Raw genomic sequence first — 17233 nt, forward strand, 5'->3', positions numbered from 1 at the left:
AAGAGCTGCAAAGCTTAGTCCGTTCCTTACTCACGTCCTGTATTCGACTAATAATAAAAAATAAAAGGTTAAATGATTGGCTTTTAAAAATAATGTATTTCTTTTTCACCAGATCATCCACCAACAACACCACACATGTTAGTGATATCAACATAGTGTAAAGTGTTATTGATAAAATACAATCATTCAGTCCAAATAGACTTATTCAGATTTAATGCATCTACTCGATCACCGTTACATTTTGCTTTGCTAATATCATTCGTCTTGTTTTGGGTTCCTTTATTTTGTTCAAAACGGGCCAGAGCTAAGAGAGAGCAAAAGTGGATACAATGAATTTTTCATGGGCCTAGAAAATTGCAAAATGGGCCATTATAGTACTTGGGCTGACCCAAAATTATTATTATTATTATTATTATTATTTTGAGAGATAGGTAGCATGCTACCTGTTTATTTCATTTAGAAATAAACTTAGCTGTAAATGTTAATCAATTAGGATTCGAACTTGGATCTCGGGTACCAACAACCAAGTCCTTTACCTCTTGCTTTAGGGACGGTCGGTGACCCAGAATTATTACAGCAGCAATTTTCTGAGTAGAAGAATGGAAAAAAAAAAAAAAGAAAGAAGGAAAGAAAAGGAGTGATGCAGGTTAAGCAGCATTTTCACCTGATTTAGATATAAAATAACTCTATTTATGGCGCCTTTTGTTGTTTGGAAATAAGTTCCAAGTTCATGGAACCTTATATAATATAGGTATCTGATTTTACTATATGAGGATCGGAGAAAGCGACGTCCCAACCCATGTTACATTACGTATATAAGAATAATAATAAGAGGTGGATGTATCTAACAGTTGTTGCGTCCAAATTGCCAGCCTGTAAGTGCACCTTATTCAGTAGGAAGTGATGTCGATTGATCCTATTTTTATGACAAGAAATCGCATTCCTTGATTATGACAAAATTAAGTTATTGCATATATAGTGGCTAAAATTAATTATCTTAGCTAATAATGTTATGATAACAAATTATATACGAAGTTGATTTTGCTTTTATTTAAGAATATAATGACTTAATAAATGTGACAGCAGAGTGAAGTTAACAGTGTCATAAATTCAGCTAGTTAACGGGGAAAGAAATACTAACAATTGTCAAAATACTAGAAATAAGCTCAAATGATTAGCACTGGGGCCTAAGCCTGGTGACAGGTGCTCTAATTAATATAGTTAAGTTTTTGTCAATAAATATAAGACATATATATTAGAGTTGTCATCAATTTTGGGTTTAATGTTAGAGTTTCTGAGGACGTTTATTGAAGTATATAGTGCCTGTGTATGAATATGAGCAACTTCAAAACAAAAATAAATAAATAAATAATTAAAAATATAATAAAAATAGAAAAATAATAATAATAATAATAATAAAACTAAACTGTAACATATTTGTCCGCATGCAGGGGTGAGATTTCGTGGAACTCTGGTTGCTGCAGTTCCTTGTTCACCAGTTAGAATTTATAATTATACTTGTTAGTAGTGTTAGGGCCATCCATTCTTTATTTATTACAAATATCAACCCTAGAGAATTAAATGAGGTCCCTGAATTCAATATATTTGGCTAATGAGTTGGTCAAACCAAACCCATTCTTTTTAGTACCATTATTTGCTGTAATGAGTTTCTCCCCAGATTAGGTAGATTAATGATTAGTAGGAGGAGAGTTTTTTTTTTTTTTTCAAAAATGCATTGACATTAAAGAGTACATTAACCATCTATCAAGTAGAAGAGCATATGCTTAATATATTTGTCTCATTCTAATTTAACTACTGGGCTATGGGACCTTTGGTTTAAAATAAAATGGTATGAAAATAGCATGCTTGATAAATGACTAGCAAAAATTTACTGCATCATCTGTATCTGAACTTTTGCTCTCAGCTAGAACTTCCACAAGAAATTTATTTCAATAAAAATCTTTATAAATATTATAATTTAATTTATTAAGATGTAGCATTCAAAACTATATATCTGTTTCTCAAATGACTAATGGAGTTTAATTGATACAAGAAAAAAGTACAAGAAAATATAAAGCTAGAGCAAATAGCAACTTTTGTTTCACTAATACACCTAGTAGTTATCATCTAAAGAATTCATTTGAAATTGAGTGTCATCTAATGCTATTCAGTGAAATACAAATAGAACAAAACTTTATAAAAATATATATATATTTTTTATTTTCGGGTGAAATTATAAAAAATATATCTTCGTTTTTTGATGGGATTGTAGAAAATATATAATAACTAGGATAATTTAAACATGAGTTTTGGTTAAAGTAGCCTATCATTTTCTGCTACGATTGGGAGATCTGATCACAAAGAGCTAGAAGATGATTGAAATTATTGAATGATTAAGCACCAATTAATTAGTTGGTGGATCGTGCGACGTGAAATTAATGGAACGGCCACCACGTCGCTTTCGCCCAAAGGATACACCAATTTTATCAACCAAATATTTATTGCTCAAAACTCAAATTGGTAAATTATACTATACAGTGTCGGTCCTGGAACGAAATGGTGAAATCTTATTTATCTTCCGCTTCAAACTTTTTAATTAATTTTAAAAACAGTGTGGCGGTGAACTTCATTCGATAGTTTTTATATATATAATTTTTAAAGTAAAATGAACCCAGTGAACCACCTATTATGGGGGTCACGATTGCAGACATATAATTCAATAATAATACGCTGTAAATACAATATAAAATTATCAAAAGAGATTCAAAATCAACGAAATATAAGTCCGCCTAATTCAAAAATAACAAGAGATGGCACAAGATAGGTTTTTCAGTAAATCTGAAATTGTCATCTTACACCTTGTTTGATTTATAGCGGTTTGTTTTTTTTAAAAAATAAAAAATAAAAAATTGTGCGTGTGTGTAATTTCCCAGAAGAGGGAATGGCAGGTGGTTTATGGACCGGGCTCACGCGAGAATTAGTTGCTGGGCTGTGTTTTGATTGGCTGGTTTGTATTTTTTTTTAATTAATATTAATATTAATATTAATATTTAACAACAAGGCAATGCTGCAAAATCATGTGTACCGAATGAGTAGGTGAGGCGGAACCATCCCCGTAAGGTGAAGTGTTCTTTTCTCCTCACCTCACCTCCCTCAACCCTTTCCTCCTCCTCCTCCTCTTAACCCTAACCCTAATCCCATTCTCCACCCTCGAAACGCGAAGAGTGAGCAATTAAAGGACGAGGAATTAAGAAGAAGAAGCGGCGGCGGCGGCGGCGGCGGCGACAATGGCGGATCGAGTGTACCCCTCAGGGAAGCCCAACACCCGCCCTCCCCAGGCCCTGAACGTCGGCGGCGGCGGCGGAGGAGGAGGAGGAGGAGCTGCGGCGGCGTTCCCGGCGACGAAGTCGCAGATGTACCAGCGGCCGGCATACCGGCCCCAGGCGCCGAAGTCGCGGGCGGAGCGGCGCAGCTGCTGCTGCTCGTGCGTGCTGTGGACGCTGCTGGCGCTGGTGGGCCTCGTCCTCCTCGCGGCCATTGCCGGGGGATCTTCTAGTGCTCTACCGCCCCCACCGCCCCACCTTCGCCGTCTCCTTCCTCCCGCTCCGCGCCTCAACCTCTCCTCCTCCGGCGACCTCCTCACCTCCTCCCTCGACGTCTCCGTCGCCGTGCGCAACCCAACAAGAGATCGCCTTCCTCTACGACCCCATCTCCGCACCGCCTCCTCCGCCTCCGGCGGGTCGACGTCGGGGACGGCTCCTTCCCGGGTTCGCCAGGGGCCAAGAACACCACCGTGCTCAAGCACCCTCGCCGCCTCCGCGAGACCGTTGACCCCTCTGCGGCGGCGGATCTGAAGAAGGGGGGAACCCTCGGCCTCCAGATCGATCTCGAGACCAAGGCCGGGGTGAAGATCGGAAGGTAGACGACCAAGAAGTCGGGATCAGGGTGCGTTGCGAGGGGATCCAGGTCGCCGCCCCCAAAGGTAAGAGTCCTCCTCTCCTCCTCCGCCCCGCCATGGACGTCGCGTGCAAGGTCAAGCTCCGCATTAAGATCTGGAAGTGGACCTTCTGATCCCACCGGGAAGAAGAATTAAAAAAAAAAAAAAAAAAACAGGGAATGTGTCTTCACAATTAAATTACTGAATTGTTGTTATACATGAAATGGAAATAGTAGAAGGAAAAAAAAAAAAAAATTTCGGTGTGTAAATTTTTGTGAGCGGATTGGGTTGGAGGGTAAACTGTTGAAGTGAAGTAGCAAAATTTCCATATTCCATAGTGTCTTCATTTGTTTTATTTTCACTTTTTTTTTTGTTTTGTTTTTTTTTTTTACAAGTCGCCTTTTCCGTTATGTATTCGGACTGGGGTATCTGCTTCTCGTGTATTCGAATTTGAACTATCCTTTTTCCTCTCTTTTATTTTTTTGGGGGTTTTGGCTTAGAATTTCATTATTTATTTATGTTTATTTGTTGTGGAATTGTTGTATGGTTGATGTGACAATAATAATGGTGATGATAGTAATTAGCTTTCTGGGATGAGATTTGTTATTTGATATATTATTATTATTATTATTTTTGTTTGTATCAAAGTTATTTAGTAGTATATAATAACGAGGGGAACATGATAAAGAAGTTTATTCATTTTTTGTTAGCATAGCAGACCGCAGAGAAATGTGAGAGTAACGAATGGTAGGTAGGAGTTGAGCTGTCGGTGGGGGGTGAACTGAGACTGGGGAATGGGGGAGGCTCCGTCTTGAATGCCCGGGCCCTGGTTGCTGAAGGGGGGAATCTTTCACAATGTTGACTGTCCTCTTTATTTAATTTAATATTTAATGCTGGTGTGATAGAAATGGGGGTGATTTATGATGTACTACTTGTGTGCTGGGGACAAAAGCAAGTCGTGGTGCAACAGCTGTGATCACGCTTTCGATGCGGAGAAATGTCTCCCATGCAAAAATTGGAAAAATGTCCTGTTATTTATTTACGTCGCAAGGTAGATTTGATGCCATTAAACTGGAGCGTTTCATCAACTCGCTAATATTATTAAATTTTTGGCTTTTTAATAAAAAAATGTACGATAAGAATGACGGTAATTTTTAGAATTGAGCGAATGATTGGTGGAATAGTATGGTCTAACAGATAAAAACGATCAAATGAATAAATTTAATGATGAAAAAATTTGATAGCACTAATTGCTTGATGTTGTTAGAAGAATCCCAGCCGAATTCTTGTTGAGAACAAACTAATGTGTACCGGACTAACTATCGGTGAAATTGATACACTAATAAATATTGTCTCTTTTTACTGCTGCTGTTTGCCTGTTTGGAATAGTTAGTTAATATCTTTTACTCCAGCCAGCCAAAGAAACATAAATCAAGTCAGTTCAAATTTTGCCTTTTGCTTTCTGCAGAAACCGTCCATGAGTTATGACCTATGAACATTCCGGCATAAGAAATGCTATAAAATATTTGTCTAAAAACTAAAAAGTCTGCTACATGTACTTCAGCTTAAAATTGGCGCTGAATTGAAATTTTAGTTTGAAATTTTCAGTACTGGATCTGAAAACTAATTATTCAAGTCAAATAAATTGATTTTTTTTTTTTTGGCTCCCTTCCAAATAAGTTCCATTTGGGATGTGGTTTCTACTTGTACACTCCACTCAAGGTGTACAAGTTACACCCATCCATTCAATGGAGGGGAGTTAATTACTAGTCATATCAAATAACTAGTAAAAATATTTCATCCATTAAATGAACGGGATATAGAATATCCCCCAAATTGAAATGTTTCTTTAAGTAAATACAAGTGAATATCTCCAAGTAGGGCCCATATTGATGGTTGAACAAAAAAAAGTATACGTAGCATTGCTCTTCTTCAGGTAATACAAGTGAATATGTCCAGGTAGGGCCCATCAATGTATTGATGGGTGAACCGCACCACTCCGCCGCACCGCACGTGATAGTTCGATCGCATTGCACGCAAGCCAAACGTGGATCAACTATGACTTTCCAACTAAGGTGCATGCAAATTAGAGTGAAGGAAGGAGCTAAAGCCAGGCACTGCATTGGTCTCAGGTTTGTGTTCGGGACCAACTTGATGATACATAGCAGTCGCACCGAATGGCCGAATCTGCTGTGGACTAGTTTAGTACGTTAGGTAGATCTAGTCAAGGACGTTTGTGATACATTTGGCACTCGAACTTCAAATTTATGTGTTATTATTCATATAACATCTCGTAGTCTCCTTTTACACTCTCGGTTCAAAAAAAAAAAAAAATTAACAATTTTCAGTATTGTAACCTAAATTGGGCAGCAGCATTTTAGAGTAGTGACATGACATCTAAAGTTTGTACTCCACGGTGTGTGTTGTTTTGCTAGTTATGCCTCCGAGATTTACTAGCGAATCTTTGATAAACCTGTGAAATCAATATGGTGACAAACACAGAAATAGAAAACTACTTCCTGTTATTCCATAGTATTAAAAAAAGCCATTTTCTTCCTTAATCGAACAAAGTGAACTAAGAAAGTATTGATGTTACAACAAATATCATGCAATCTTCCAAATTTAAACCAAACAATCACACACAACAATTTACAAGTTGTGAAACAAATAATAATGGGAAACGAGTGAAATGTAATGGCCTGTATTAGAAAAACCTGTGATAAGAAGTCTTCCTGTATGGGCCCAATCAGTCCCATAAAGCCGTCAGGGACACAAGCGCAGCACCCAAGAAGAGGGAGATGTAGCACCAAATCAGATGGCGGTTGCCATCGTCGGTCGTTCTCCGCTGGTTGCCGAGGAAGTCGGCAACAATAAGATTGATCAAAGCAAAGTAGATCAAGATGCCTGCGGTGATCGAATTCAAAATTCCCTCAACGATGCGGGCTGTCAGGCCGTCGGGATTGTAGGTTGATGCAACCACGAGCCCAATACCAATCGCGGCCGGGGTTGTGACGGTAAATGAGAAGGCCATGAGCACCTCTTTGAGTCTATCAAACAAAGCCTGCAGAAGCCATCCAAAAGACAAACAGGAACTAAACTGCGATGTATGTTGAAGTTCAGAAATTGAGACAGTTAAGTGGCCAAGTACACTGACTAAATTGCAACATTGGATGGAACAGGATCGATGCAACTTTTACTGTGACCAACCGACCGTCCCTAGAGCAAGTGGCAAAGGATTTGGTGGTTGGTATCCGAGACCCAAGTTCGAATCCTAGTTGATTCACATTTTCAGCTAAGTTTATTTCTAAATGAAATAAACGAAACAGGTAGCGTGCTACTTATCTCTCAAAAAAAAAAAAGAAAAAAAAAAAAGAAAACTTTCCCTGTGACCACGCAGCAGAACAAAAGGCTAGCCCATTTAACTATACTCAGACCATCAGAGACTCCATGGGGCCAAAAATTACGAAAAACGAAGCGAAAGCAAGCCCACTAGAAACTCAGAGTTGGGGACATTCATGCATCTTTAATACGGGCCCTTCCAGTTGTGGCCTACCACAAAGAAAAGTGAACAACAGCCCACGAAGCAGAGGGTCCTAATCAACATCAATGCATGGAGTGCAGCTGTGCAGGAGTTGGGGGTACAAGACAAGAAGAGGCGTCAATTATATGAAGTTGAAATGATGCTAACAGGTGTAATCTGGGACAGAACCATAGTCACACACGTTACACATCTCACACGTCAATCTCATATCACCTACGACCGCATGTACGTTGAAAGGTCTTTACTTTCTCTCAAAATAAAATCATACGTTATAAACTTTTCTCATTAGAGTACTTCTTGCTCAAACTGATTATTAGTAGAGCAGTTGGCCAATACTTTGAATTTGGGATTAAACGAGCCCAATTTAAGCCTTAGGTTTTAATTAGTCTACGCATGAATAGCTATAATTCGCTTGCATTGCGGTGAAATTGGTTTTCATCTTCCTTTTTGAACGAGAAAATAGAAAAGAAGTTGCTACTTCGAACACAACTAAACGGAGTTTGATTTAGACTAATTCAATTTCACATCGAATAGAAAAATTCAGCTCCAAGCCCAATCTACGTGCCTTATATTCCACCATAGCTTCTACTATTGTTTTACAATGCACTCTCATTTTTTATTTTTTTTTAGAGGGTTCTACTTATTTAGATAATTTCTGAACTATTTTCTATTAAATTGATCTTTTGGCTAACACGATAGCAGAGTCAATCCTAAACCATCATTCTTTCTGAAAATCCTATTCAATTCACACATACGTCTTATTGTATCTTCCATTATCTTTTTAGTAAACTCGCGTGTCATGATTCACATGATATCTATTTATCATGCTCATGAAAAAAAATGCTGAAACAAATTTTAGGCGATCATTTGGGCAACACTACTATATATTCTCGCACTTTGCTTGCAAATGTATAAGATCCGGTTAAATGTGAGAAGAAGTTATACAGTAATAATAATCTATATTAGGTGATAATTCTTCGGCAATTATAATATAGAAGAGTTGCAGCCTATAGGATAGTTGTTCTGTGCATGGTAATTAATTGGACGATAAATGATGCAGTACCAATTTGTACGGTAGATTCTGCAGCACAAATTTTTTTTGTAAACTAATTAGATAATTATTACATAATTATTGACCGTCCCTTAAATAAGTGGCAAAGGGCTTAGTTGTTGGTATTTGAGACCCAAGTTTGAATCTTAATTAATTCACATTTTCAACTAAGTTTATTTCTAAATGAATTAAACGGAGCGGGTAGCGTGCTTAAGTAAGTGGCAAAGGGTTTGGTTGTTGGAATTCGAGACTCAAGTTCGAATCCTAATTAATTCACATTTTCAGCTAAGTTTATTTCTAAATAAAATAAATGAAGCGGGTAGCGTGCTATCTATCTCTCAAAAATAAAAAAAAAAACTAATTGGATAACCTTTTGCCTCTCTCTCTCTCAAGAAAAAAAAAAAGTACGATTATTGAGTTAAAAGAAAAAAGAAAACAAATCGATCAAAGTGAAGAATTTTTTCACGGTGAGATAGTTGAATCCGTTGTTCATATTATTTTAAGATTTAAATATTGTACGTCTAATCTTATTTTTGTCTCTTGATATGTGTGTGTGTGTTTAAATGATTGACGATTCAAACTAAAAGGCGTATAATTATTTAAAGTATACTGTGGCTTTTCTGATAATAATGATAATAAGAACTAACCTGAGAGATGCAATCGCCAAGAGCAAACCCTTCGAAAAACTGGTGAAATGTCGAGGCAATAATCAACGGCCCGATCACGCACGGGCTCTGCGACGCCCCCAGCGACAACCCGATTATCACCGAGCGCGACGCGATCCCGAGCCCCGGTATCTACGTATAATTGTGACGCAGAGAAATTTAATCAAACACTTCATCTCCATCGGAAAAAAAAGAAAAGAGTTCGATAGAGCCAAGTGCGCGTATGTACGTACATGATCCGAAGCGACGTCGTGGCGCGGGTGCGACGCGTCCTCCTCGTCCCCGTGCGCCGCGGCGCCCGCGTGGACCCCGACGATGCGGATCACCCCGCTACGCTCACCGGGACCCGGTGACCCGATCACCAATCTCACCGCCTCCGTTTGGTTCCCCTTCTCCTCCCTCCCCTCGTCGTGGCGCCTCGTCCCCGCGAGGTCGATCGCGAGCGTCCCGAGCGCCGCGACCATCGCCGCGAACTTCGCGAGGGGGAACTCGGACCAGATCCGCCCCAAGCAGGTGCGCGAGGGGCGGCGCAGGCGCAGCTAGCGCCGGCGCCGCGGCGCGCCGCCNAGGGGGAACTCGGACCAGATCCCGCCGCGCGGCGCCGCGGCCGCGATCGACGCGGACGCGGCGGGGAGCGCGTGGACGAACCCCGCCGCGAGGATCGCCCCCGCTGCGATCGCCCTCCCCACGGCGAGCCCCCCGCCGCCGCCGATGCCGCCGCGGGACTTCACGAGCCGCCGCTGCCTCCGCGCGAGCGGGATCGCCACTCCGGCCGCGCCCGCGGCGATCGCCGCCGCGATCGCCGCGAGCTTCAGCGGCAGCGTCGCCGCGTCGCCGCGGCACTCGCCCTCGATCTCCATGCGGGTGAGTTTTATCTCTCCTACGACACAGCTAAGGTAGGTTACGTTTCTTCGGGGATAGATCGATGGGGAGTATAAAGTACAAACTTGGGGGGAAAAACGTAGGAGAAGAGGAGAACGAAGATGTCGACATTTTTCGCGCCGGGTGTTCGAAGAGTGTCGACACCTCGCATCCGAGGTTGTTGTTAGCGTTCGATGATGAGTAGCGTTTATACACTTCACGTTACCATAAGGTCCACCAAGCTCAGTCCAAAATTACTAGTAATAATATTATTATTATAATAATAAGAAAGTACTATTACATACATAATAAAGATAATATTGTTTTTTTTATTAATTTTGAAATATAATGAATTGAGCGTTGACATGGAATAAAATAGTACGTAAGAAAACTTTCATGGTAATTATGAATATTTCTTCTGTATCGGAGACCTTCAAGTTTCAACAGCAACAATAAAAAAAAAAAAATTTTAAAAAATAAAATAAAATCGATCGTCTCTAGAGCAAGTGACAAAGGGTTTAGTGGTTGATATCCGTGACCCAAGTTTGAATCCTAATTGATTCACATTTCTTGCTAAGTTTATTTCTAAATGAAATAAATGAAGTGGGTAGCGTAATGCTACCTATCTCTTAAAAAAAAAAAAAAAAAAAAAAAAAAAAAAAAAAAAAAAAAAAAAAAGTTAGTTAAACAAAAAGGATAGTTGACGTTGCAAAGTGGATGATGTTGAAAGAACAAGATGACCGAAATGAACATGACTAAATTTCACTGTAAACTGGCCTTAATAGTACTCATTGTGCCCAAAAAGGATTTAATTAGATGGCTTTTCATTTTCAATCAGCTTAATCCAATTTGAAAGCTAATTTAAAGAGCGAATCCACAACCCCCAATTTCTCACACACAAGGTAAGCAAGGAAAGATATTTTTCTATTATTATTTTTCAACATTATTAATTTACAAACATCTCTCAAATTCCACGCGCATTCTCTTTCACGACAAGCATGCATATGTGCCCTACAAATCGATCGAATATTGCTATTTCTAAAGCTAATATTGGTGGTGTAAGAGTAATTAAATCTAACTCATTGCAAAATATATATACAATGTATCTCATATGTTAATATCAAATTTAGATCTGAAAATATTAATTACATATCAACTAGTCTAGTGCGAGTGCATTTATACAGGAGAAGATGGTTATATGAAATAATCTTAGATACCGCCAATTAATTGCATGCAATAATGAATGTACAATTCAGATTGATGCATGCACATAAATGACAACGCAAAGAAACAAAACAAAACAAAATTGCATTCGATGTCAATGAAAACATTGAACCAACACAAGTGTTCACATATTCGTCAAGCACGAGATAGATGGCCTTCAGTTACTTGCCATATGTGCGAGTAGAAAATGTTTGACTTACGCCTAGTTTGGTAATATATATATGGTGTCTAAATTTATATCTTTAATGCTATAAAATATTTTTTAAGCAATTTAAAAGTACTTTTATTTATTTATTTTTTAAGGCTATAAATTTACACTTACAGCCATCATTGGAGCACCATGTGAGTACATTTATACAAAAGAAGATGGCTATACGAAATAATCTTAGATACCGCTAATTAATTGCATGCAGTAATGGATATACAATTAAGATTGATGCATGCACTTAAATGGCAACGAAAAAAAACAAAAAAAAAACAAAACAAAACAAAATTGCATTTGACTTCAATGAGAACATTGAACCAGCACAAGTGTTCACATGTTCGTCAGGCAGGAGATAAACCGCAATTTATAGTATTATAAAAAGGAGAACAGATTGAAAAATGCTTNCCGCGAACTTCGCGAGGGGGAACTCGGACCAGATCCCGCCGCGCGGCGCCGCGGCCGCGATCGACGCGGACGCGGCGGGGAGCGCGTGGACGAACCCCGCCGCGAGGATCGCCCCCGCTGCGATCGCCCTCCCCACGGCGAGCCCCCCGCCGCCGCCGATGCCGCCGCCGGACTTCACGAGCCGCCGCTGCCTCCGCGCGAGCGGGATCGCCACTCCGGCCGCGCCCGCGGCGATCGCCGCCGCGATCGCCGCGAGCTTCAGCGGCAGCGTCGCCGCGTCGCCGCGGCATTCGCCCTCGATCTCCATGCGGGTGAGTTTTATCTCTCCTACGACACAGCTAAGGTAGGTTACGTTTCTTCGGGGATAGATCGATGGGGAGTATAAAGTACAAACTTGGGGGGAAAAACGTAGGAGAAGAGGAGAACGAAGATGTCGACATTTTTCGCGCCGGGTGTTCGAAGAGTGTCGACACCTCGCATCCGAGGTTGTTGTTAGCGTTCGATGATGAGTAGCGTTTATACACTTCACGTTACCATAAGGTCCACCAAGCTCAGTCCAAAATTACTAGTAATATTATTATTATAATAATAATAAAGTACTATTACATACATAATAAAGATAATATTGTTTTTTTTATTAATTTTGAAATATAATGAATTGAGCGTTGACATGGAATAAAATAGTAAGAAAACTTTCATGATAATTACGAACATTTCGTCTGTATCCGAGGCTTTCAAGTTTCAACCATAAAAAAAAATTAAAAAAAAAACAGTCTCTAGAGCAAGTGACAGAAAACTTAGTGGTTGATATCCAAGATCTAAATTTGAATCCTAATTGATTTACATTTCTTACTAAGTTTATTTTTAAATGAAATAAATGAGTCGGGTAGCGTAATGCTACCTATCTCTTAAAAAAAAAAAAAAAACAAAAAAACAAAACAAAACAAACAAAACTTAGAGAGTGATAAAAAAAAAAAAAAAAGTTAAACAAAAAGGATTGTTGACGTTGCAAAGTGGATGATGTTGAAAGAACAAACCGAAATGAACATGACTAAATTTCACTGTAAACTGGCCTTAATATTACTCATTGTGCCCAAAAAGGATTTAATTAGATGGCTTTCATTTTCAATCAACTTAATCCAATTTGAAAGCTAATTTAAAGAGCGAATCCACAACCCCCAATTTCTCACACACAAGGTAAGCAAGGAAAGATATTTTTCTATTATTATTTTCAACATTATTAATTTACAAACATCTCTCAAATTCCACGCGCATTCTCTTTCACGACAAGCATGCATATGTGCCCTACAAATCGATCGAATATTGCTATTTCTAAAGCTAATATTGGTAGTGTAAGAGTAATTAAATCTAACTCATTGCAAAATATATATACAATGTATCTCATATGTTAATATCAAATTTAGCTCTGAAAATATTAATTACATATCAACTAGTCTAGTGTGAGTGCATTTATACAGGAGAAGATGGTTATATGAAATAATCTTAGATACCGCCAATTAATTGCATGCAATAATGAATATACAATTCAGATTGATGCATGCACATAAATGACAACGCAAGGAAACAAAACAAAACAAAATTGCATTCGATGTCAATGAAAACATTGAACCAACACAAGTGTTCACATATTCGTCAAGCACGAGATAGATGGCCTTCAGTTACTTGCCATATGTGCGAGTAGAAAATGTTTGACTTACGCCTAGTTTGGTAATATATATATGGTGTCTAAATTTATATATTTAATGCTATAAATATTTTTTAAGCAATTTAAAAGTACTTTTATTTATTTATTTTTTAAGGCTATAAATTTACACTTACAGCCATCATTGGAGCACCATGTGAGTACATTTATACAAAAGAAGATGGCTATACGAAATAATCTTAGATACCGCTAATTAATTGCATGCAGTAATGGATATACTAACTAGGCCTTATTTTTGCCTGAAATGAAGAGTATGGTAACAAAATGTAATTCAAGGCTCAATTTCGGTTGTCCATTACTGCATGCAATTAATTAGCGGTATCTAAGATTATTTCGTATAGCCATCTTCTTTTGTATAAATGTACTCACATGGTGCTCCAATGATGNTAACTCTACTGCCGATTCTTTTTTTTATTATTTCTTTTGTAATGAGTAATGGATATACTAACTAGGCCTTATTTTTGCCTGAAATGAAGAGTATGGTAACAAAATGTAATTCAAGGCTCAATTTCGGTTGTCCATTACTCATTACAAAAGAAATAATAAAAAAAAGAATCGGCAGTAGAGTTATTACAATATATTCTAAAATAAAATGCGAAATGAAATTAGCAATTAATGACCAATAATTAATATAATATGCATTCAATCTTTACTTTATTAGTGCGTTCTCCACTTGTCTCCAATTTAATTGACTTCTAAACTATAAAGAGCCATTTAATTCAAGGTTTGTAATATTTTGAGATTCATTTTCTTGTATGGTGGAAATTATTAGTAATCCATTAATAATTAATAAAAATAGGTTAGTTTTTAACAATTTTCCCAAATATCTAGATAAATTAGTAATAAAATTGTCATTCCAAATACAAAGTATACAACATTCCCAAATATTATAAACCGTGAGGCCCTAAATGGTAGGATTATTTGTTGCCTTGTTTATGCCTATAAATATTCATACTTTATTCTCCTTATTCTTCCCTATCAAATCTATAATGGAGGTGGTAAAGAAGGAGGTAATCTTGCTTACTTTGCTTTGCTTTTCTTTGAGGGATGTTTTGGTGGATGGTAAAAGGAAAATTACAGCAATGGACAAAGAAGATGCTGTGGAGAAAAAGTTAAAGCTCCTCAATAAACCTGCAGTGAAAACCATACAGGTTGAACTTTAATTCAATAACAGGTTCAACCTTTTTACATACTTTTTCTTTTCAGGGTACCTTTTTTTAATATTACTTTTTCTTTTTTAGTTTTTATGCAGAGTGTAAGATGAAATTTATCTTAAACATATTTTGTTATTCTTGACGTTGGTGGTCCCTTTCTATTTACAAGTCTATATATTCTTATTATTCTATATAAATTGGATGTTTGGCATAAAAGTTGAATAAAAGTACGTAGCCAATCAAGGAGCCAAAATTCAGTGAGGAGGATCCCTAATGTGAGACTGCACAATCTGTTGTTCATCATGCCATCAGCTCGAATCTTAAAACAATATGAATGGTGGATCATACAGTCTCACATTACGGATCGTCCCTATTAAACTTTTGTTCATAATTAAAGATTAAACGTGCAACAATCAGCTGAGTTCTAATAGTACTTGTTAGATTGCTTGATTTATTTTATAATAGATCATGTTCGCATGTATGTACACAGAGTGAAGACGGCGATATCATTGATTGTGTTGACGTATACAAACAACCGGCATTTGATCACCCGCTGCTTCGAAACCACACAATTACGGTTTGTTTTCTTTGTAATATTCCTTTTTTTTTTTCAGGAAATGTTCTATTTAATTAAGGGGTATTTTTTGAATAGAGCACAATTTAAAGGCATCGTTTCACTTTTCAGAGAGTGGTCATGGTGACAAATGATCTAAATATCGATAGGAGTTATAGTCCTCAGCAAATCTGAGAAACTAGGCATCAGAAAAGCTTAGGAGCAAAAAAAAATTTAGTTCATTTGGGTATGAAGCCTTAAAAATTCACGAGCATGATGTGTAAGAAACTCCTTATGTTTCAGTTGAGACCAAGTGAAGAGCCCTTCACAAAAGCAGCAAATGCTGATTCTAATTCTTCAGCTAATTTGGCTTGGCAAGTATGGCGAAAGAGCGGGAGCTGCCCCGAAGGAACAATCCCTATTCTGAGAATCGAGAAGCGCCATCTACTGAACACTAACTCGCTCGAAACCTACGGGAGGAAACCTCGACATGGCGTAACCAAGCACGAGATCCACTTACCCAACAAAACCATACTCATTGGAGTCGAAGATCTGAATGAGGTTACCCCACTTTCTTAACCAGCAATTTCGTAATTTTCATGCTAAATCAAGTATAATTTTGCCCTGCAATTAGTCCAGGTCAGTGTGCTAGTTGGAGCAGGCTACAGCTACCTCGGAATTCAAGCAAGAATCAACACATGGAACCCGCGTGTTGAAGCCTCCGACGAATTCAGCTCTGCGCAGATTTGGCTGAGGAACGGCCCGTTCCGTAATTTCGACTCCGTCGAAGCTGGATGGATTGTAGGATTTGCATTTCTCAATTCTCTCAATCTGCCTCACTAGCTAATCAATTCTACTTACACGTTCAATTTTCTGTTTATTATTATCAGGTGTATCCTGATCTGTACAATGATACTGCAACTAGGTTCTTTATATACTGGGCGGTAAGCTGCTTTTTACTCACGATTACCTCTTCTGTGCTTTTAGCTCCGTAATTAAGTACGTATTAGTTTAACAAAAATTTATCGAAAAAAACGATTAATACGATGGACTATTTTGATTTCATCATGATCAGGCTGGAGCCAACACAGGATGCTTCAACCTCCTTTGCTCGGGTTTTGTACAAATCGACCCCTCTATCGCACTCGGAGCGCGGATTGATCCGATTTCTCAGGAATGGGGGGACCAGTACATAATAGAGCTCACGATCTGGAAGGTAAAGATCAAGTGTGTCATCAGAGGTGGCAAAAAAAACTGACCCAATCTTATGATCTGACCTGACTCTGCCCGAAACTGGACCGAGCTAGCTACTCGAGACCCAAATCGACCCAACCCGAATAGCTGCAACTGAAAAAAAAAACAAAAAACTCAAAAACCTGAGAAACCCAAAACTTGTATTTTCAGGACTTGAAAGATGATGATAAGTGGTGGGTGGCATACGGGAGGACCACATTTGGCTACTGGCCGGCGAGCATCTTCCGCGGGCTAACCAAAGTGGGCACCGTCGCGCTGTTCGGCGGCATCGTGTACAGCCCCCGCATGAAGCAGCAGCTGCCGCACACCAGGACGGCCATGGGGAGCGGCCGCTTCGCCTTCGACCACTGGGGCCAAGCCGCGTTCATCGGCCAGCCGCGGATCATGGACTACTCGAAGACCTTCAAGTACCCCGACCCGGGCCAAACCTTCAGCACCCATACGGACTGCTACAGCGGAGAGAATTACGCCGAAGTTCAGTTCACTGAGCCGCGCTTCTACTTCGGGGGCCCTGGCAGGAACATGTACTGCAAGTAAAAAAGACCCTTTGCGGATCTTGAAATGTAATGTTGGCTCCTATTTTATTTACACTGAATAACAGAAAATAATATAATAATAATAATAATAATAATAATAAACAAGTTGCTCAGGTTCAAAGTT

At 38.8% G+C, this 17233-nt stretch overlaps 2 protein-coding genes and 1 pseudogene across 3 annotated transcripts; 2 read left to right on the forward strand and 1 right to left on the reverse strand.

The window, feature by feature from the left end:
- On the forward strand, window positions 3065-4531 carry LOC109711050 (annotated as a pseudogene).
- On the reverse strand, window positions 6443-12425 carry LOC109711036 (zinc transporter 10-like). Of its 2 annotated transcripts, none has more exons than XM_020233912.1 (4): window positions 11919-12425; window positions 9428-9689; window positions 9177-9326; window positions 6443-6998 (listed from the first exon to the last, which is right to left on the reverse strand). In XM_020233912.1, exons 1-4 carry the CDS (start codon window positions 12194-12196, stop codon window positions 6684-6686), a joined length of 1005 nt encoding a protein of 334 aa, XP_020089501.1. In that variant the 5' UTR covers window positions 12197-12425; the 3' UTR covers window positions 6443-6683. The 2 variants fall into 2 exon arrangements, with proteins under 2 accessions (XP_020089501.1, XP_020089500.1); XM_020233911.1 differs by lacking the exon at window positions 11919-12425 and adding an exon at window positions 9777-10296.
- On the forward strand, window positions 14056-17214 carry LOC109711054. Its single transcript, XM_020233940.1, has 7 exons — window positions 14056-14763; window positions 15257-15343; window positions 15623-15880; window positions 15959-16120; window positions 16210-16263; window positions 16395-16535; window positions 16724-17214. Exons 1-7 carry the CDS (start codon window positions 14521-14523, stop codon window positions 17108-17110), a joined length of 1332 nt encoding a protein of 443 aa, XP_020089529.1. The 5' UTR covers window positions 14056-14520; the 3' UTR covers window positions 17111-17214.

The sequence above is a fragment of the Ananas comosus genome, linkage group 5 (genome assembly GCF_001540865.1).
Source record: "Ananas comosus cultivar F153 linkage group 5, ASM154086v1, whole genome shotgun sequence".
NCBI lineage: Eukaryota > Viridiplantae > Streptophyta > Magnoliopsida > Poales > Bromeliaceae > Ananas > Ananas comosus.